The sequence below is a fragment of the Cebus imitator genome, unplaced genomic scaffold, assembly GCF_001604975.1.
Source record: "Cebus imitator isolate Cc_AM_T3 unplaced genomic scaffold, Cebus_imitator-1.0 Scaffold42, whole genome shotgun sequence".
Classification (NCBI taxonomy): Eukaryota; Metazoa; Chordata; class Mammalia; order Primates; family Cebidae; genus Cebus; species Cebus imitator.
Genome location: NW_016107357.1, coordinates 17,784,211 through 17,807,465, shown reverse-complemented (window position 1 = coordinate 17,807,465; position 23,255 = coordinate 17,784,211). Strand labels below are relative to the sequence as shown.

The following is a 23,255-nucleotide window of genomic DNA, read 5'->3' as shown; positions in this document are numbered from 1 at the left end:
TTGGCCATGCTGGTTTCAAACTACTGACCTCAGATGATCTGCCCACCTCGGCCTCCCAAAGTGCTGTGCTTACAGGCGTGAGCCACTGTGACCAGCCTCAAAAACGCCTTCGTCGGCTTAAAACCATGGGACTTGACTCACTGGCACTTACTAAGAGTGGGGAAGAAATGGTAGGAACGCCAAAGAGAGACCACTTTCTTTTTCCTTTTTGAGATGGAGTCTTGTTCTGACTCCAGGCTAGAGTGTAGTGGCACAATCTTGGCTCACTGCAACCTCTGCCTCCTGGGTTCAAGCTATTCTCCTGCCTCGGCCTCCTAAGTAGCTGGGACTTTAGGTGTGCGCCATCATGCCCGGTTAATTTTTGTATTTATGGTAGAGACAGGGTTTCACCACGTCGGCCAGGATGGAGAGAGACCATTTTCATTACTCCAAAACTGTGCGGGGAACAGACTGCACAAAAAGTAAAACTCAGAAAAACTCTGTGGCCTCCTGACCAGCTGTTTTTAGTCAGTTAACTCTTGCCGCCAAATAGTATTTCAAGGACTGAGAACACCCTGAAGAAAAACCCAGGATTCTGAAATACATCAACTTCATCAACTGTACTCACTCATACCAATCTTTTGTCTTTTCAATTAATGTTGGCCCAGCAACATAATCACTAGACACACATGAAGTCAGGGAAAATATGTAATTTACCTTTCATTTCCCTAAGGAATTCAGAGTATGATCATACTTACAAACTGATCAGATACGCTCAGTATAGTGACTGGTGTCACTAGTGTTTTTGCCACAAAAACTGACAAGTAACTGAGGTTATGGATATTTAATTAGCTTGATTTAATCATCCTATATTATATTATATACATACATCATAACATTATTCCATATCCCACAAATATACACAGTTATAGTTCATCAATTTAAAATATATATGTTTTGGAGATGGAGTCTCACACTGTTGCCCAGGCTGGAGTACAATCGAGTAATCTCAGCTCATTGCAACCTCCGCCTCCCAGGTTCAAGTGATTCTCTTGCCTCAGCCTCCCAAGTAGCTGGGATTACAGGTGCATGCCACCATGCCTGGCTAATTTTTGTATTTTCAGTAGAGACGGGGTTTCACCATGTTGGCCAGGCTGGTCTCAAACTCCTGACTTCTGATGATTTGCCCATGTTGGCCTCCCAAAGTGCTGGGATTACAGGTGTGAGTCACTGCACCTGGCCGCCAAATACATTTTCATGTACTTTATAAATATTAATCATTCAGTCCTCCTAACATCCCTATCGGGTAGATAACATTATTGTCCTTGCCACTAAATTATTGACAGAATGTAAAGAATAATGGAAAAAACAACTTAAAAAAAAGCAAAAGGAAGGTGGAAAAAGTAATTGGTGTTACTGGTCGTTAGGCCCTTTCTTCTTCTATGTGGTTCTCAATCCTTGGGGTCTAATCCTTTCCCATTTGCTATTTATCACAGGTTTTGACAAGCGATTCCCCATCCTAGAGAACCTAGTTAGTATTTTACCCTTTCTTTCTCTAATTTGAACTCCTCTGTCACCAAAGTAAACAGCGGTGTACATATTTCTGCAGCCTATGGCTGAGGAGACATACATACATATTATGCAGGGTTTTTGCCCCTTTCCTTTTCTTGTTTCTTCTTTTCTTACTACTTTCATCTTTTTTTCTTTTTTTTACAAAAATGTATCTTATCACATACATTCTAAAAATGAAACTTCAACTTAAAATATATTCTAAATATATTTCAGGATATACATCTAAACAATTCCTCGTAATATCTATAATATAGTTGAAAATATTGTTGTAATATAACTGTTCGCCTATGATTCAACACTTAATTTCCAATATTCTGTTTTTTCAGGCGACTCTGGGCATTTTTCTGTATCTCTCAGTGGTAAAGTAGGTTTTTCTGGCCAGACATCAACCAAAACGAACAAGGCACTGGAGACCTGCCAAGGCAGTTAAGACTAGAAAGGTCTAGATCCCAGTAACCCTACTTTTGATCCCTTTTCTACTCAAGAATTTTTCAGTTTCAATCTGCAGCTATAGCACTAACAGATGAGGAGAGTGTGTATTCAGCAATGTCAGAGTTACTATAGAGAGAAAATAAAATGAGGCATATGTATGTACTTAGTAAAAACAAAGCATAATTGAAATAAGTTATATACACATACATGTGTATATCATCATTGTTACTGCCTCTAAAGACTAAGCAACGCCACTTCCTCTGGGGAAAAAACCAGTTCATTAAAAGCATAAATGTTAACTACAATAGAAAAAATTGTTTAGCAAAATATATTTTAGATACTTGAAAACCAGAAGCTATAAAGTATCATGGACATATTTCAAGTCTGATGCTAGGGAGCTGACTTTTAACCCTGGCGGGAACAATAATTAATTCTAGGATTCTGAATCAGTCATTTAAATGTTCTTTGCCTCAGTTTCCTTTCCTTTAAAGTAAGAATGTTAGATGAAACATTGTCTAAGTGTCCTTTTTTCCCTGACTTTCATTAAGTTATCTCTGAGCACAGGGCTTCCATTTCAGTAGGAATGCCGGCCATCAACAGCTTGAGTGGAAAAAGGCAGCAGCAAATAACAATTTGTATCTGATGAAACTGTACCTACAACTGACAAAACTGAAGACTCTAAAACCTCTAGACTCTACCTGGTTGACCTTTAAGGATGTTTGGCTCTGTTCGTGCCTTCTCTCTCTCTTTGTTTCTGAGTTAAGCATCTTGCTGTGCAGTTGATTCATTCCATGTTAGCACTCTGCTCTGAATCTGCCCTGCACGTATTTCTTTACAGATCCCACTGGGTCCAGCAGAAGAGACCAGCATTTTTTAAATGTCTACTGTAGCTTTCCAATGATTCTGGGCACTCTGGCCTAAACATTTATCCATTTTTGTAATCCATAGGAGTGAAGGAGAAATGATTTAGGCAGATAGTAAGGGTACAGGGGCCCTTTTAATGAAAAGCAGCCCCCAAATCATTTTCCTGTCTAACAAAGAGCAGCCTGCAAAATCAAGCTGCCGACATAGACAAGCTGGAAGCTTACCTAGGTGAATGCCAGCAGTTGTGCCAATAAGAAAAGGCCACCTGGGACTAGGCATGTTTACAATCGTGGCTCCATGCTCCCTTCTCCTTGCCAGCCACATGTACAGTAAGGAGCAGGCAACAGGGCACCAGCCAAGTGCAAAGCTCATTTGCATAAGATGCGGGGGTGGGTGGCCAGCCTTCCTGGTATCCTATGTAAATGCCATACCTGGTCCAACCAATCTTTGGGCCCTATGCAAATCAGACAGCACTTTCTCAAGCCTGCCTATAAAATCTGGTACACTCTGGCACAGGTCAGATTTCCCATTTGGGTGCTATGCGTGCATGCATGCGTGCTGTCTCATTCTCTCTCTCTCCTCTCTCAAGAGAGAAAGCTGTTCTTCTTTCTCTTTCTTTTGCCTATTAAACCTCTGCTCCTAAACTCTCTTCTCGTGTGTGTGTGTGTGTGTGTGTGTGTGTGTGTGTGTGTGTTCTTAATCTTCTTGGTGCAAGACAACAAATCCCAGCCATTTACGCCCAACAATGACTTTGCTTCATTATCATTTATTTGGTCACTTCTTTCTCCTAGTAGTTACATATTTTTTCCTTAATATATTCTGCAGTGAATGCACAGTTGCTACATTCATGTTCTGATACTCTTAACACCCTCATAATTATTTTTGTGTTTTGATTATAACAATCTCCATTTCTATCTCATTTCTGCCACCCAACAATCAAGCAGTGCCAAAGAACTCACTGTGACTCAAACGTTTCTCCTCCACGATCTCAAACTCTACAGATTTTGCTCTGGGACTTAAAATTGCCCTCTCCGATCACAGCTGTTTCTATCTCTGTTCATTCAATTTCTGATTGTGTCTTTATCATGCAAAAGTCGCAGAATTATTTTGTATGGACTTTTAAATACAATGGTATTTTTTGGGTGAATTTTAAACATTCGTCCATTCATTCATTCAACAAATAATACTAAATACCTATAGGTTCCAGATGGTATAGCAGATCCAGAGAAAACAAAGATCAATGAAACCATGCCCCTACCTTCAAGAAGTTCATTACTAATGAAGGAAACTCAGGGGAAAACTAAGTAACATAAGGGGCATTAGCGATAAAGAAGAGCAAATAATAAAATACTGTGCAAACAGATGGAGGAGCAGTAGATTCATTGGGGTGTCACTGAGGTAATCTATGGCACTAGAGAGTTCTAACAACTACGTTTGAACTAGAGAAATTTAACAATTTCAAATCACTGATTTGATAATGATAAGTCTTTACAATCACTGATAAGTCTCCACAATACCAAAATACAACTAACACCTTGTTAAAGATGTGTGTATCGGGTTGACTGCCTGTAAATATTTTACTATTATAGAGACCATTTATTAGTATTTGCTAAATTTCCTTTAAATAAAATATTATGCTATAGGATTTGGAAAACCAATTTTCTCCCCAATCTGTCCAAATAATCTTTCGAATACAAAGAAAACAATAAGAACTCCAAACTGATCTTTTTATTTGTAGAATAGACTAGCAGTCAACAATTTGAAAAAGAATGAGAATTCTGACTCTTTAGTGTTTTTCAAGGCTTTTATATATAGGCTTTTAAAGATATAAATGGACATGATATTCTTAGATGACTATTCGGAAATGACTAATGAAAATACTAATGCTTTTTTCAATAAATAAAAATACTTAACCTAACATAAAAGGAAAACACTTATATTACACCAAGCATCAGAGTTTTTTGTGTTTGTTTTTTTAGAGCTGGGGTCTCGGTATGTTGTCCATGTTGGAGTGCAGTGACCATAGTGTACCACAGCCTCAAATTTCTGCCCTCCAGTCACCCTCCTACCTCAGTCTCCTCAGTATCTGGGAATAGGCACACGCCACCACATCCCACTCAAAGTTTTTTTGTTTTGTTTTTTTTTTTTGGCTTAAAGGACATGAAGCAAAGAAAAACAAGAGTGAGCTATCACAACAAGGAGAAAACTAGAAAACATACCGGAAGAAGCTTCCAGCCTTTCCAATCTGCTGATCAACCAGTCGAGAGAGCCAGAAAATTGAGCACAGTTTTTACGATTTCCTCTAATTAGAGCCGCTGCAAAAGAAGAAATAGAGTTCACCTTTATGTAATTTTTTGGCTCAAAAATTAACATAGGCTAATACTGGCCCTAAAATATTGTATCAAGAACAAAATATCTTCATGTTACATCTAAAACTTATGCAACATATATACACATACATGTACAATACTAAGACATTAAAAGACAAATTAATGATTATTAATTGAGACTGAAGAAAACCACTGTTCAGTAGAAGAAATATAATTTCAGAAAGTAAATTTCACATTGGGAGGTAATAATGAAGGGTAATGAAGAAAACAGTCTCCTGGGAGTTCCCTCACTTGGGTTCTAATATCCATTGCTTTTAATTAGCCATGAGATTAAATTATTCTGTCTCTCTCAAGCTCAATTTTCTTACCTATATAAGGAAGAAGCTAAAAGCAAATCAGTTTTCTTGAAAATGCATCACAAAATACTAGGAGACATAAATAGTAATTATAACTGTAACAGGTATATAGAGAAATAGAACTAAATGTCACATTAAATAATGGATGGGAAAACCAGTAGTCACTAACTTTGAAACCCTTTTATTTTCTTATATCGTTTCTTCAGATTTGGAGATTCACAATGCATAATAAAAACTTGAAATTCGACAGTAAAGAAATGAATTCTAACTTGGCTTAGACTATTGTTTTCTATACTTCTTTGATTGAAGAACTCATCTTAAATAAAATTCCTATGTGACTTTTCTGATCAATTTCAGCCTAGTTTATACACTCAATTTTAAATTTTTATCAAAAACATTAAATTATTTCAAAACAAGTCTGGTAAATATTTTTCTACCTTTATACCCCTAACTTTATTGAGAAGCAGTATAATTGCTTCCAAAGGGATAACAATATTTTTAGACAACATGATATTTAAAGAGAGAAAGATGTCTCTATAAGAATAATCATTACTGAAAATCTGGCAGGCAGGGCACGGTGGCTCACCCCTGTAATTCCAGCACTTTGGGAGGCTAAGGCAGGTGGATCAGCAGTTTGAGACTAGCCTGGCTAACACAGTGAAATGCTGTCTCTACTAAAAATATAAAAAATTAGCTGGGCATGGTGGCAGACACCTGTAATCCCAGCTAATTGGGAGGCTGAGACAGGAGAATCACTTGAATTTGGGAGGTGGAAGCTGCAGCGAGCTGAGATTGTGACACCGCACTCCAGCCTGGGCAACAGTGCGACACTCTGTCTCAAAAAAATAAAAAAGAAAATCTGGTAGCTGAAGCTTGAGGCTACTGCCTGTTAACCTCCTTGTTAAGAAAAGGAGGGAAGAGGCCCTACAGTGACAGTGTACAGACGTCCTTCACATTTCCTTTTTCCAAAAATAAAGAAAGAAAGTTATTACCTGATCTGAGAGTAAGAAAAGAAACACACAGAAAAGACAACATCTGCAGGAGAAGAGCTTTTATGTATATAGAGCTTCCGTGACAAATGTACGGAGATTAAGAGCTAATACGCTCAATTTCTCAGGCTCTCTCTGACTCTGGGTCCGGCAGCCTCCCCTAAGGGCCAGATTTACTCACAGACTGCAGAGTACGGGGGACAAGAGATAGGGGTGGAATACAGCAGAGGAATGAGAAATACTATGGCTAAGCAGAGATTCTAATTTTACTCTCTAAGAATAACTGTTCCCAATTTAGAACAACAGCAATTGGGAAAAAGAACGTGATAAAGGTTTTGAATTTTTAGAGTCCTTTTTGTTTAAAACTTAACTCATGCTTTTCATTTTATTTCTGATTTTGTAAAACTAATTATATACATGATATATGTGTAATTATATATGGCTATCTAAAATTGTATATAGTAGCTAACTATTGTATTATTTAAATTATACCTATATCATATATAACATATATATCACTGTCATATTAGCTATCTAAAATTATATAGATGATATATATATAACATAAGTGACTCTTAAAAGAAACTAATAGTATAAGAATGAACTCTTTTAATAACTGATGGGTCATTTAAGAAAATTATAGAGTAAGCCACAAAGATAATTTCATTAAATTTACTGCAAACAGACATAGTTCTAGGACAGAACTATGTCAGAATTTAGTAAGAAAAGCAGAAACAAACAAACAAAAAACCAAAAGCATATAAAAATTTAAACTCTCTCCTTAATAACTCTTGGGTAAATGAGGGAATCAATATCATAATATAAAATAATAAATATCAAAAATTGGAATACTACCTAACACCACCAATAGTAAGTGACCAAAAGTATACTCATGGCAAAATTAACGAAACACTTTAATTGTTAAGCAATTGGGTGAAAATGGTAAATACTTCTTTTGAAACATAGGAAAAAACATCAAATAAACATCAGTAAAATGGAAAAACTACAAATAGCAATAAAAGTTGAAACTAATACATTAGAAATAGAAGTAATTTATATAATAGTAAGAATGATCAAGAACACATTCAAGGACTATTTTTAAAATATAAGCTAACTACCAACTACTACTTTAATCAAAAAGTAAAGGAAAAAAGGACAAAATTAAGAAAAGGGCATTAAAGTGGGCATGGTGGCTCATGCCTGTAATCCCAGCGCTCTGAGAGCCAAGGTGAGAGGATCACTTGAGCCCAGGAGTTTATGACCAGCCTGGGCAACATAGCATGACCCAATCTGTACCAAAAATTTTAAAAATTTGTCAGGCATGGTGGTACATGCCTGTGGCCCCAGCTACTTGGGAGGCTGAGGAGGCGGGGGCTGCTTAAGCCTGGAAGGTCAAGACTGCCGTGAGCCATGATCTCACCACTGCACTCCATCCTGGGTGACGGAGTGAGACCCTATCTCGAAAAAAAAAGAAAAAGAATTATAAACACAACCATTTTATACATCTTTATACTACAGCCTTGAACATCTGGTAAAAAGAATGTTCTCAAGATACAGATACATCGATATATAGATATGTATTTTTTTTTCAGTAAAACTGACCTAATGGGAGAATATTTGAATAGAATAATAAATCATGAGTAATATTGAGAAGTGTGTCAAAGACCAAAACCTTTTCATACAAATTCAATAAATAAGTCATTTCTACACTATTTCATGTGCTGCATATTAATGTTTTTGTCAACAATGGAACAGATAAAATGATCGTCCCTTAAGATCATAATACTGTACTTTTACTGTACCTTTTCTATGCTAAGATACACGAATACCAGTGTGCTACAATTGCTTGCAGTATTCAGTATGGTAATACGCTGTATGTACACAGTAGTGTATATCTCCTAAAGCCTGATGACGGTTTATAGTTACTGCCAAGGATATTGGCCCACAATGTAGAATTAATTGAAAACATCTGCTATAAAAGAATATTGATAGTATGATTCCATTTTTGTAAAATAAGTGCATATACTGAATATAAGTACACGTACAGCATGGAGAAAACTGTGTTTTTTAGAATATTTCTTAGAGAATGAGGGCTAATATTTTGGGGAAAAAATATCTGGTTAAGGGCGAGATAGAAACAGAGACCATAAGGAAGATTAATATTAGTGGGACTGTTTCCCCAGGTCAAAAACATACATATCCTTATTCCAAAATAAAGTGGAAGAAGAATGGATCAGGAGGGGAGCAAAAGGGCCATGTCCTGTAATATGATCTTTCACAGTGACCCTTTGAACCTGCAATAAATTCTGTCAAAAGAAATCACAAATGCTCAATAAGAATGGAAGTTAGGATGTGAAGAGGTAGTGTTCTGTGATCACAATTTTACTCTCAGAGAAAAAAATAGATGACAATATAAAAGCATGGAAGTCTGAAAAAATGTAACCAAATAAACCTCTAAAACATACCAATATCAAAGGAAAGACTTCTGACTATCTTAGTCCATGAACCTGGAACTTGGAGCAAGAGGAGCCAATGGTCAAGGGGAGGAGGGAACAGGTGATGTCTTGGTGCAAAGATATGCACGGATACGCACATACAATGTTATTCTGCAAGTACGTGTGCAGCTGTGCAAAATGTTTTGCATGTCTATAATGTGATAAAGATTTAAAGGAACATTTTAAAGGTTATAGATTAAAATGGGTGGTTAAATTTAAGAGTAGTTTCTACCTTCTTAATTTTTCTTATTTCTTTCCTTATCTACAAAGTATTGATTTTAATATCAAATAGTACAACAAAGTTAATGTCTTTCCAAAAATAAAATGGAATACCATGCCGTCAGTATCTGTAGTGGCTCTCCTTATGAGAAGTCTCAGAGCACCATTGTCATCTCCAAAGTGCAATGGCAACTTTGTATGATGGGTCAAGGTATGAAAACAAATTCAAGACAAATCTCCTCCCCTAAAATTTTACAATACTCTTTAATTGTTGCTTAATTAACAACTAAGTTAAGACCTTTCATCTTCCATAAAGATCTTTTTCTCATATATTTAAGAAATATCAATGTGACTGTATCAGTCACTACAGCTGGCCCTGTGAATATGAGCTCGAATGAAATGTGAATAAATACAATACGATGACTTACAGGTCTTCTTCTGTTATATTTTAAGCTATTTTTTATATGATACTCTGTTTTATTACATTTGATATGGTGCCTGAAACTTAGTAGGTATAGTATTTCTTAACCTAACTGAATGATAGTGCCCAGTCTCCTATAAAATATCAGTGGTTAAATAACTGCAGTCCAATTTAAGTAATATAAAAATACTTTGAACTAAGCTCTTAAGAAAGAAATGCTAATTCACCGAACCAATTTTATTAATGTTAAATAACTAATTAATTCCCTATAGTTTTATCCAATCTGAATATGAAAAGCATGCAATATTCACAATTAATAAAAAATTTTGAAAATAAATACACTATGCTGCATTTATTTACTTTTTAACAATTTAGTTTCACTGTGGTAAGAACATTTAACATGAGATCTATCCTTTTAACAAAATGTAAAGTGTACAATACAGTATTGTTGACTCTTGGTACAATGTCATGTAGCATATCTCTAGAACTTACTCATTTTGCTTAACTGAAATTCTATGCCCATTCCACACCCGTCAGTCCCTGGGAAACCACTATTCCAATCTTTGATTGTTTTTGTTTTGTTTTTTTAAGACAGAGTCTTACTCTGTTGCCCAAGCTGGCGTGAAGTGGCGAAATCATGGCTCTCTGCAGCCTCAACCTCCTGGGTTCAAGTGATTCTCCCACCTCAGCCTCCTAAGTAGCTGGGATTACATGCCACTGCATGTAATTTTTAAACTTTTTATAGAGGCAGTGCCTCGCTATGTTGCCCAGGACGGTCTCCAGTTCCTGGCCAGTGCTAGCGATGCCGCTGCCTCGGCCTCCCAAAGTCTTGAGATTACAGAAATGAGTCACTTTGCCTGGCCCCATTCTTTAATTCTATGAATTTAATCGTTCTAGATACTTCTTATAAGTGGAATCATGCAGTATTCATCTGTTTTACTAGTATCATCCTATCCACGAAGGCTTTATGCTTCAACGTCTTTAAATTCTTGAACTCAAAATTTCACAAAAAACTCAAAAAAACTGAGACTTACAGATCGATTTAGATTTAAATAAATTCCAAAAAAAAAACAACAACAAAAAAAACACCTTCACTTTTAAAATTTATCCAACAAATACTGATTCCCTGCTTTGTGTCAAGCATCGTTCTAGTGTCTGGAGATACAGAGGAAATGAAACAACATCCCTCTTGGAGTTTACCTTCAAAGCCTGGGAACACTAAGTAAGCAGGACTCACGCAGCACAGAAAAATGAGGGGCTCATTGGACTAAAATCCAGAAACATTTTTCAAAATGTTGAGATTAACAAGTAGATGCTCTTCAGCCTCAAAAAAAAAAATAAACAAACAAAACAAAACACTTCAGAATATACTGAAGCATCTAAGAAGATAATGCATTAAAACTTCTTGGAGAGCTGTCCCTGCCTTTGGGGATATTTAAACTGGAGTTTGAGGGCTCCTACCCAGGAGCTTGCAAGAATGAGAGAGAATGAGACTATTACCAACTTGAAAATAAGAAAGGGTGTGCCTTGTTTATAAAATGACCTTTCTGAGACTTCCTGAGTACAAGATTGGAACTATCTAGGTGCACAAACACCAGAATAGCACCTGAAATGTGCAGTCTAAAGCCCATTTCCTTCTTTCTCACCTCTTGGCTGCCTTTTCTCAATGTTTCATGGCATTTAGGGAGATCTGCCTCCCTGAGACACTTATATTTCTTATAAGTGGAACCATGCAGTATTCATCTGCTTTGTTAGTATCATCCTACCCCCGGAGGCTTCATGCTTCAATGTCTTGATGTGGAAATGGTCTGATGTGCAAAACTCCCTATTGGCTGTGCCCTTTCCAAGTCTTCAAACATTCATTTCGGCCAGACTGAAAGAGCAGCAATCTATCCTTGTTGGTGTCATACTTTGAATTGTCAGAAAATGAGTATTCATAGAGAAAGTTCATCAAAGTGCCATTTCTCAGGCATCTTTAGAAAATCATTCTGGCTTGCAAGCATCCCACAGATTAATCGGGCAGATGTCAGAAAAGAAGTATGAAAGCATGCCACAGTGATGCTTTCCAGACTATGAGTGTTGCTGTTTCTAAGAACCTGAGCTATTCCAAACAGCAGGCTCATAAATCTACCTTCGTCATTCTCCACCTAAAACACATATTGAACGTATCCATGTTGAATACAAAATTGTTATAGATTCTCATTCCCACCTTCTTGGTTTTCTCTCCGTGCAAAAATAGACACACTGAAGAAAAAAGACAAAGACAGTGGCATATTTCATGTATAACCCCAGGAGAGAATCTATGGTCTATCTATTTGGAATAATGGGAAGGAGGCTTACCAAATTTGGAGTTAATATTTGAATCAAAGGTTTTGATGGCCAAGTAAAGAAGGAAAGTTAGATACACATGGCTTACAGGACTCCAATTATTGCTGCAGATCTGAGGCTTTTCCAGACAAACTGAAGTATATATTTAAGTATACATGGCTATCTTAAGATTACAATGAATTAAATAAAAACCATTGGCAGCAGATTGTTCTGAAGTCTTTTGCATGAAAAAATTCAACATAAAGTTGTCTTTGTTACTCTTTTTCTGGTCATGAAATCAATGCTCACTATAACACAAAAAGAAAATCATCAGAAATCAAAAATATTTTTAAAAAACTCTCATAACTCTATCCATTGGAAACACCCCACCCCCACTAAAACTACCATGTAGATTATGGAAAGAGATTTTCTTTATTTGAACTAATATATAAATTTCTTTTTACTCCACTGTAATTAATACATTCTGTTTTCTCTTTTACTATCAATTATCTGGCATTCGAGATATATGTTAACTACTTCTTCAATTATAAAAGTAATGCATGTTAATAGATTCAGGATAAATAAAAATAAAAGATCAAGATCCCTCTCCCAAGAAGTAGCCACCTGACCAGAGAGAATCAGCGACATCAGAGGTGAAAGGAAGAGACAGACTAGACCAAGAACTAGAAGAATGCAGTAGAGAGAGATCAGAGACAGACCAGCAACATCAGAGGTGAAAGGAAGAGACAGACAAGGCCCTTCTGAAAAGAAGGGTGTAACTCAGGTCAAAGAGTCTATGAAAATTCATGAGAAGTGCGTGAGGGCTCCCTGAGGTCTGAGTAAAAACTGGAGAAGAAGAGTGGAGGTAAAGAGATTTTTTTGTTGTAGTTGAGAAAGAGTCTCACTCTGTCACCAGGCGCCAGGCTGGAGCGCAGTGGTACAATCTCGGCTCACTGCAAACCCCGCCTCCCGGGTTCAAGCAATTCTCCTGCCTCAGCCTCCCGAGAAGCTGGGACTACAGGCGCATGCCACCATGCCCAGCTAATTTTTGTATTTTTTAGTAGAGACAGGGTTTTACCATGTTGGCTAGGATGGTCTTGATCTCTTGACCTCCTGATCCACCCACCTCAGCCTCCCAAAGTGCTGGGATTATAGGGTTGAGCCACTGCGCCCGGCCGGTAAAGAGATTAACCGCCAATTTTACCATATCTAAATATCACTGAAATCTGAAGTATTTAACTGTATGCCAGATGGTTAAGATGCAGATGTGTGATACTGTGTTAAAAAATGGGTACAATAATAGAATACTGTATAATATTTGCAGTCTGAAGATAGTGATAAAGGAAACTTTTTTTCCCACCATTTTCTGATGAGGAAAACAAGAACCAGTAGACACCTACAATAATCAGGATCCTATCTGCTCTATGGGCTAATCCATAACGTTCTTTGCTATATCCAAGATACCTAAGTAAATTTCTTTCCTAGGACATAACTGAAAAGCAAAACAACAGTAAGAATGGAGCAAGAAGTTAGAGATGCAAGTTTAATGGTGTTAACCAGAGGAAGGATGATAACAAGTATCCAAAAGAAATGGGAATAAGAAGAACAGTAATACGTTATGCTCAGCATTTGCTGTATAACATTTAAGACACCCAACAACCTTGTGAGGGGAATGATGATTGCCATTTTACAGGTAATATTTATAATAACAATAGGTGCCCCTTGCTGTATCCCTGAAAGGAAGGTTAGGTTTTTATTTTTCAAGAAAGCAACCTAATGAAAGAGGAGTAAGAGGTCCACTAGGCTTTTTTGTTTGTTTGTTTGTTTTTTGAGATGAAGTCTCACTCTGTTGCCCAGGCTGGAGTGCAGTGGCGTGATCTCAGCTCACTGCAACCTCTGCCTCTTGGGTTCAAGCAATTGTCTGCCTCCGCCTCCTGAGTAGCTGGGATTATAGGCACCTGCCACCACACCCAGATAATTTTTCTGTATTTTTGGTAGAGACAGGGTTTCGCCATCTTGACCGGGCTGGTCTGAACTCCTAACCTCGTGATCCACCCCCTCAGCCTCCTAAAGTGCTGGGATTACAGGCGTGAGCCACCACACCCGACCTCCACTAGTTTTTAATACACTAAATTGATAGCCAAATCCACCCTGCTGCAGAAAAGTCAATGGAAATCTCTGTAACGTATTTATTAAATAATTCAAACAAGTATTGATTGACTGTCTATTCAAGCATAGTGCTAGGTAGTGAATAAAAGCATTCTGATTAGAATTCAGTTCATAAAACCCTTTGAATAAGTACACGAGCTAACATTTGGGGTGGACACTTGAGCTTCTTGGCCAGCATCCTCTATCACGTTCATTCCCTGTATGACAGACAGGCAGTCCAAGGACTTGCCCCAGTTTCAAGAGTGGGTCCCTGATCAGTCAAGACCAATGTTGGTAAAATTTCCCTACTTTTGCCAGGTGACTGGTTCAGGAATAGCCAGACACAATTTGGGCTAATGAGATGCAAGGAGTGGTGTATTTGGGAATTTTACAAAATAGCACACTCTTTCTTGAGGGACAACTTGTGGCGCAAGCCCTCTTTCACTTTTCCCGTGTCAGAAAGAAAGTGTGCAGCACTAGGAACTGAGAGCAGACAGCTGAGGCCATCAAGAAAAGCCAGCACTGGAGGAAGATGATCCCATGGAAGGCAGAGTGGAGAGATAAAGAAGCTGGTTCTGGAGATAAGATGAAGCCATTGTGTCAAACCCACTGGCAGACTGCGAGTTGTGCTAGCCAAAAAAATCCCCTCTGTTGTGGAAGCCAGTTTGAGATTGGGTATTCTGCTATTTCCAACTGAACACATCCCAAGAGAAACATCGCCTACAACAGTTCCTTTCTCTTTCTATTTAAATAGGTAAGCCATTTTAAAATCATATCTCTAGTCATGTTCCAGTGAAAGCCAACCTCAAAACTAATTAGAAGCAGGAACTGTGTTCATACCCACCAAGTCCCCATCATTTTGTAAAGTATATTAATGTTATTTTTGTAGGTACTAAAATAATCTAACTTAATCCCCAAATAACTCTGTAGAGTTAAAGGGAGTATTGGCTTGAGAAATAACTAGCTCAGAAAGATAAAGCAAAAGTGCTGACTTTGCTGCAATGGACTTTTTCCATGATTATACATAAAAAATATGTAATTCTTTCTATTTATTTTTGCTCCTCATGGATACAATACCCGTTGAAGGGACCAATTAACAGAGACTATGAAGAGTTGATATTAAAATAAAAGATGCATATTTTCCAGATTTACCTACAAAAACAATGTTCTTTCTGCACGTAATACTTTCTATCCTCAAACATACACACATGAAATTCTTCTTTTTTAAAATTTGGAGATGGTTGCCCAGTCTGGCCTCAAACTTCCGGCCTCAAGCAATCCTACCAGTTCAGCCCCCAACGTAGCTGAGACTACACACATGAGCCATTACTTCCAGCTAACTGTTATTATTATTTAGAGACAGGATCTTCCTGTGCAGCCCAGGCTAGGTGATGCAAGTCTTTACCTAAAGCATCGAGTTTATCCAAGAAATTCATCTTACACCAAGTGAGGAAGGCAGGTTGTGTGTTAAAAACACCACTATACTTCAGTCTCTTGCTGTATCATGAAATTTAGTGCTATAACTTCGGCATTTGCAAAGAAATGCAGTCATTAGAATTTTGGCATCACAAAATCTTTATCTCAATGATTATTCTGGGTAAAAGAATGCATCCAGATTCCCATAAAAGCCTCAATATCCCCTGTCCTGTTCTCAGAAATGACAGCCGCATGTTACCTTTCAGTCTGAAAGCACCAAACTACAAGTGTTTAATTTTAATGGCATGTCAAATGGCCCACCTAACGAAAACATATTAACAATTCTAATAGGCATGAGAGTTCTATTTGCTACGTTGTATTATGACTCTATGAATTTTAATGACATTTAATTAGATTGTAAAGAATTTTCAAATATTTTGACTATCTTTCATGCTTCCCATTAAAAACGCATTACCTCTTTTTAAAATTTTTTTGCATTATCTCTTTTCTATACTTAGGTATACTTTTCTATTTTATCAGAACTTATTCAATGAATACACATTTATTGAGTATCTACTATGTGCCAGACATTCAGTTAAATAACAGAGATACAAAAACCAGGAAGGTGCTATTCTTGCCTTAGAAATTAATCACACTTCTAATTAAACAAGAAATGTGACAACTGCTTTAAAATACTGGTAAAAACGAAGTGGCAAGAAACCAGAAAAGAAGGGTTAATCATACTTAGGAGAAACATCAAGAGTTACTTTATTTTTGTTTGTTTTTGTTTTTATTTTGAGATGGAGTCTCATTCTGTCACCCAGGCTGGAGCGCAGTGGTGCGATCTCAGCTAACTGCCACCTCTGCTTCCCAGGTTCAAGTGTTTCTCCTGCCTCAGCCTCCTGAGTAGCTGGGATTACAGGCTCCTGCCACCATGCCCGGCTAACATTTTGTAATTTTAGTAGAGACAGGGTTTCACCATGTTGGTCAGGCTGGTCTGGAACTGGTGATCCACCTGCCTCGGCCTCCCAAAGTGCTGGGATTACAGGCATGAGCCACTGTGCCTGGACATCAAGAGTAACTTTAAAAGACAGTGACATGTGAACTGGGTCTTGAAGGATATATAAGAATTCTGGAAAAGGTGACAGTAAGAAAACATCCCAGAGGTGTGACGTGTATGGAAAGTTCAGGAAACTGTGATGTGGCTCAAGTAAGGGAGCAGGGATAAGAGCACTGGGAAAATAAGAGGCTGGAAGATTTAACTGGGCCTCGTATACCAGGTACAGCAAGGTGAACTTTATGTTCTAGAATGATACGGAAATGTGAACAATTTCTAAACAGGGAAGTGATGTATCGTTGCAACATGCAGGATGAATCTGAGACTTCGGAGGGAAGGGTTAGGGTAGAGAAACAGACCGATTCCCCATGGTCTCTGTTTCTGCACATCTTTCAAACAAGCCACTGGAAGCCTTTGTTTCAGGAAACCTTTTCCAGGATGTTTGCAGCAAGAGGCCATGTAAGAGGAAGATGTCTCCACCCACAGCGAAGGGCAGGCAGGCAGGCTCTCTGTCTGGTGTAACTAACTCACGCTCCCTGAGCTTAGGATTCCTTTTCTGTAGCTCAGCTCAACCAGCTGCATGTGCAGGTGTCATTAACCCCTTTCACATTGTCCTTAGAGAACTGGGGCTCAAAGAATTGGCACTACAGCCAATCTCTGCAGCTACAGCCATTTCTTTGACTACTAAACTGTCTCTCTTTACCCTAACAGCAAGCTAACTTACTAGCTTGCAAATAGGGTGAAAATCTCCGACCCTTTAGTTTTTGACAGGAGACAAGTAGAAGCTATAGCAGGTCAAAAATAGTGAGGACCTGTTTGCAGAGAGCCCATAGGAATGCAGTGTAAACCACAGCAAGTGCTGCTTAATCAATGTCAGGAATACTTAGAAGTTGCCAAATGGAGATCTTATAAAGAACAGAGAGAAGACTGGAGCAGATAATTGATAAGATGGTAATGTAAGGAATTAGGAGGGACCCTTGCGGAACTAACTCCAAAACCAAAAAGGAAATATTTAATACACATCCATATAAAGGCCCCTCATCTGCAAAGACTGCACCCTGGATGATTTTCTCCTCCCTTCACCAAAGGCAAATCTACTGCTCTAGCTAACTTTCTCACTCAGAGGTGGATTTTAATACTAAGCACCATTTCATTTAGCCCATTAAACTAAAAATTAAGTCTCAATTAGGAGGCATGTTATAAAATTGCTGTAGACATTATGTGATTATTTTTTGTTTTTGTTTTCTATTTTTATTATTTTTTGTAGAGATGGGATCTTGCTATGTTGCCCAGGCTGGTCTCAAACTCCTGGCCTCAAACGATCCTCCCACCTTATCTTCCCAAAGTGCTGGGATTATAGGCATGAGCCGCCACGCCTAGCTCATATCTGGTCATTTTAAATGGACATAACTCCGTTGCCTTGAACCCAATCATGCTTCTTACCCAGCAACTCATACAGCGAGTTCAGAATGGATTTCCAAGACTCCCCTGCTTCTCGCCCAGCAACATCAGCGAAGTGTGCCGCGCTGCTGTAGACGTGCAGTCGGTCTATACACTCGAGCACCAGGTTGATCATTCCCTGGAAGGTTAAAAAAAATCGCCATCAGACATCCAACACTGTCATTCTGCTTACAGACTAAAAATGCTAAGTTGATTTAAAAATAGAAGTCTAACTGAAGGTTCATCTACTAATCATAACGAAAATTGCGATCATTCAAAGGACAGGAAGACACCCATTTGCATGTGAAATGAAATGTTCTTCAGACAGTTCAAGTGTATTTTAAATTCTGAATGCCATCGTCAAATAAAAGTGGAAGAACAATCTAAAAATACGTGCTGCATGCCTATGGCGTTCTATTGTTAAATCACTGTAAGAGCAGATCCTTATTCTTAGATAGACATTGTTATTATTATTATTATTAAAGATATAGTAATCAGGTAAAGCTCATGAAAAGATATTTTTAAAGCAAATCAAAAATGCTATAATGCCTGAGTTTGAAATTATGCTTTATTTTTATTATCCTTGCTAGATCAAGGTTTTAAGAAGTGTGGCAAACCACATAAAGAGCTATAAACCACTGTCTAATTCAATTAACTTATTTCACACAGAATTTAGAGATACCATGGACCTAAGAACATTTCTAAGTCCCCATCCAGACGGTCTAATATGAGAAATTGGGGGAAAAGGACTGAATTAGTAATTTAATTTTTATAGCCCAATATTTAGTTTTATTTCTCCCTGATATTAAATAAACTCAGCATCGTAAAAGACTCTAACATTTTGGGCATATGTGTAAAGCTCCCAATAAACTAGTCCATGTTGGTTTATGTTGACATTTTGTTGCTTTTCTGCCACTGGGGTCTCCAGATAGGTCATTTCTGTTGAATATTCAGTGGGAACGCCCTCAAAAAGTTATATCAGTTTCAAGGGTTTCTGATGGGATATTAGAAAACAGCTTAAAACTAGAACATACGTGTAAGGATTAGGAGGACCTGGCAATAATTCTTTCTTGTTTGTTTAGTTTTATTTCTCTTGTTTCAACTTTTTAGGCTCGAGGGGTACAGGTGCAGGTTTGTTACGTGGGTAAATTGTGTGTCACTAGGTTTGATGTATAAACAATTTCATCACCCAGATAGTGAGCATAGCGCCTGAGAGGCAGTGTCTCGACCCCTGCCCTCCTACCACCCTCCACCCTCAAGTAAGCCCCGGTATTCACTGTTCCCCTCTTTGTGTCCATGTGTACTCAATGAACAACCTTTTTTGATAGATACGTTTACAAAGTTACGTATTTATGTAGAAAAAAATCATTATTCTCCATACAGGATGCATTTGCATTGAAAAGAATGGGAATCCAGCTGAACTAGCCTGATTTATCCCATCAACACTGAAGCTCTTAACTATATTAGGACATTAGACATATCATTTGGTCCTTATTTTACCCATTATAAAAGATGACACTTGAGTCCTTTTTGCAGTGAAACTTTTGGTGCAGTAAAATCATACATGGAAATGTAATATATGCAAAGGGGAAGGGTAGGGCTGCTCTGTCCAAGTAGGGTTCTTGGAGCTCAGCCTACTCCAGTAGCCCTCTCCTGGCAGCTTCTATCCCCAACACAAAGCTTCATTTCCAAGGAGCACCCAAGTTTGAAAACCCTGATGTTTCTAAAGCCTGTATTCATTCAGACACTTTAAGATGCTTAACTGATACAACCCCATGAAGAGAACTATAGTGCTTATAAATGACCAGGCTGAGAGCTGAGCAGAGAGTAGATGTCTCTTGCCAGGGGAATGAAAAGATTCACTTTTTAAAATTAATACTCATGGATAGAGAAATAAAAACCATGTCTAGATTTCTCTAAGGCCTGTTTCTCCTGTTCAATAGTACACTTTCTCCTCTACACTGCAAAACACAAAGATGGTCAAATAGATGGTGAATTCTCCCAACCAAGAAGCTGCTTTACAAAAGAACAACAGAAGAGAAAGGAGTGTTGATAGAAACGCACCTCTTCCTGGAAGAGATTTTGCCGATTCTTCAGGGCTCGTAGTCTGTTCTGTTTGTCTTCATGTTCTAAATGCTCATCTGGGGGGTGGAAGTAGCCAATGAGGTCCTGCAGACTTAGACTTACGGACTCTATAGGCAAATCGACTGTGGAAGGCTTCGCTTTCTTGCTGAGAGCATCAAGGCCCCTAAAATAAACCGTAAACATTTCTCTATTGTCGATGATTCACCATTTTATCATTTTTCCATTTATAGGTGATTTCAGACCATTAAACTCTCTCCCTGCACCACTGTAAAAGGGACATGTCAGAAAGGTCCTCCTGCTTCCCAAGCAGTGATAAAGAATTCTGATTCAAGTCAGAAACTGTGTCACATTATGTTATAAAAACCAGTATCCACAGCCACTCACCCAGAGAATAACCTTATAGGCCACAGGACCAATACCTACAAAACCACAGTGGAAATGTTCAGAAATCAATTGATTTTCATTTGAAAGCACTACACACTTTCGGGTTTCAGGTCGCACCTTCCCAGATTCATAATTCTGACATTTCCTTGTGGTTTGTTTTTCAAAAAGGAATTCTTAAGTTTCCATGGACCCTAGCTTGCCGTTCTGTTTAATTCCTGCCAGTTAAAAAAATACATTCTAATGATGTTTAGAAAATTTGCTTATTCATCGGTAAATAATATATTAAAATGCTTTTCTATTATCTGAAAGAAATGGTTTTAAAAATTATGTAACAAAAACATCATGAGGTATTTTCTAGCCTTGGAAAAAAGATATATTACTGGTATGTAAATATGTTAATTTCTTGAGATTACTGAGATTCTCAGTTTTTAAACTCAAAGCTTTGAATGTATCTGAAAAGAATTTTAAGACACGGTGTCTGCAATTCAAAAGCATTCCAAAATATAAAGATTAAAAAAATGCATACAATAAATGAATGGGGCAAAACCTCTACTGTAGTTGATATTGTAATATGCTTTAACCACAACAAGTTGTTAATGCAAATAAATATTGCCCTTCCATTACTGCTCTCTGTATCAGCAAAATGGTATGGTAACATTCTATCCCAACCAAATGTTTCTAATTTTTTGACTGTATTAGAACTTACTTTATAAAACAATAAAATGGTCACTAATGAGAATTAGTTTTGAACTTTACAGTCTTAAAACATTTAAAATGTGCCATCATTTCCATAAAGATTGCTAATAATTTTGGCACATTTGATTTCAGCTTTATCAAACCGTAGAAATAGTAAAACTGTACAACTATTTTAAAGTTTTTACCTGAAATTCTGTATCCATTACATAGCAACAGAATTCACCTATACCCATTTTATTACCGCCGTAAGTTTTTCTGTGCCCAAAAAGCAACAGTGACTTTTCAGTAGAAAATTATTTTTCCCATTTAACAAGGAAAATTCACATGCAATGAAGTATTTTTCTAAACATTTTAGAAATTCAACTCTTATACTGAAGTGAATAAAGTTCAAAAATGATTCAAGTAAAATATCTACATTTTCTAACTTAAGTGAAAATAATGGTAAATGTCAGTTTTTAGGTTATCACATTGAAATAAACATATCTACCATGAGGAACATGACTATTCAGTTACTTTGTAAAAGAAGCCTCTTGTCAGAAGAAATGTTCAAAATTTTATAATTATTAATTATGCTATGTTTTAGGGCTTTCATCTAATACAGAGATATATATCATCTTAATTTATCAAGGATAAAAAATAATATCAGGGAGAAAAAAAATCATCCAGAAATCCAAAGGTGGTAGAATCACATTATGCTAAAGCAAAAATTAAAGTTATTAACCCTATGTCTACATTTTGTAATTTAAAGATTAAACTATATTACTGCCTAACAAATAAAGGTTTCTCCATTCTCATTTGCTTCAAGAATATACTTATTAATATACCCAGAAGAAAAAAGAAGACACATAAGGTATATATAAAATTTATAGTATATACTATAATATATACTATATATACTATATGTACTAATATATACCATAATATATACTATATAGTATACAGTATATACTATAATGTATACTATAAATATACTATATGTACTAATATATACTATAATATATACTATATAGTATACAGTATATACTATAATGTATACTATATATATACCATAGGTACTAATATATACTATAATATATACTAGATACTATATAGTATATATACTTTATAGTATATATAGAGTATATAGTATATATATACACTATATATTATACATACTTTATATGTGTTTAATATATACTATTATATATAGTCTAGTATATACTATACTATCAAGTATAGTATATATTATATATACTTTATATGTGTATAGTATATATATACATTATATAGTATATACTATTATTCGTTATACTATTACATAGTATAGCATATTATATATACCAATTATATATACTATTATATATACTATCATATAGTATAGTATATATACTATGTACTATACTATACATTATGATATACTATACTATACATTATTAAATATCCATTATAATGTATAATTACATACAATGTGTATGTTTATACACTTCCATGTAAACACACACACATTATATATTACTTAAATGCTTGCGAATTTTACCTATTAGATGTATATGCACACACACATTTTATATGTATATATATATTCCCCACCCCAGGCCAAAAGAATAGAGCCCCCACCATGCAGATAACACACACACACACACACACACACACACACACACACACACACAGCACTGCCACCACCACCCTGACCTGGGAGAGAGAGAGCAGAAGGGTCACAGAACATAAACCACATAAGAAAAACACATGTGACTAAATAATCTTGACTTTCTTTATAAAAGGTAAAACATTTTTAAATTAGTCTCTTAATACATATTAAGTAATTGGCATTAATAAAATTAATAGTAAAAAATATTTACTCTGAAAAATACATGGTGAAAATATTTTTAAAATACTGAAATTTTAAAGACTTTTGCTGCTTTTATGAATGTGATAAAAGGAATAAAACACTTTATTTAAAAGCATATGCTCTTTAAAGTGCTCAGTAATTGTATATAACTTTTCAAAGCTTCTGAATATATCAACAAATTATAAAAACTCAGCACTGTTTTTTTTGAGACAGAGTTTCACTCTGCCACCCAGGCTG

General features: G+C 36.7%; 1 protein-coding gene across 1 annotated transcript in view; it reads right to left on the bottom strand.

Annotated features, from left to right (window-relative positions):
- Window positions 1–23,255, bottom strand: part of RYR2 (ryanodine receptor 2) — a 787,527-nt gene that overhangs the window by 358,058 nt on the left and 406,214 nt on the right. The window contains exons 15-17 of the mRNA XM_037737814.1: window positions 20,090–20,273; window positions 18,029–18,164; window positions 5,067–5,162 (exon numbers count right to left, since the gene is read on the bottom strand). Coding sequence (XP_037593742.1) covers window positions 5,067–5,162; window positions 18,029–18,164; window positions 20,090–20,273 — 416 coding nt within the window. The remainder of the gene's footprint in view (window positions 1–5,066; window positions 5,163–18,028; window positions 18,165–20,089; window positions 20,274–23,255) is intronic.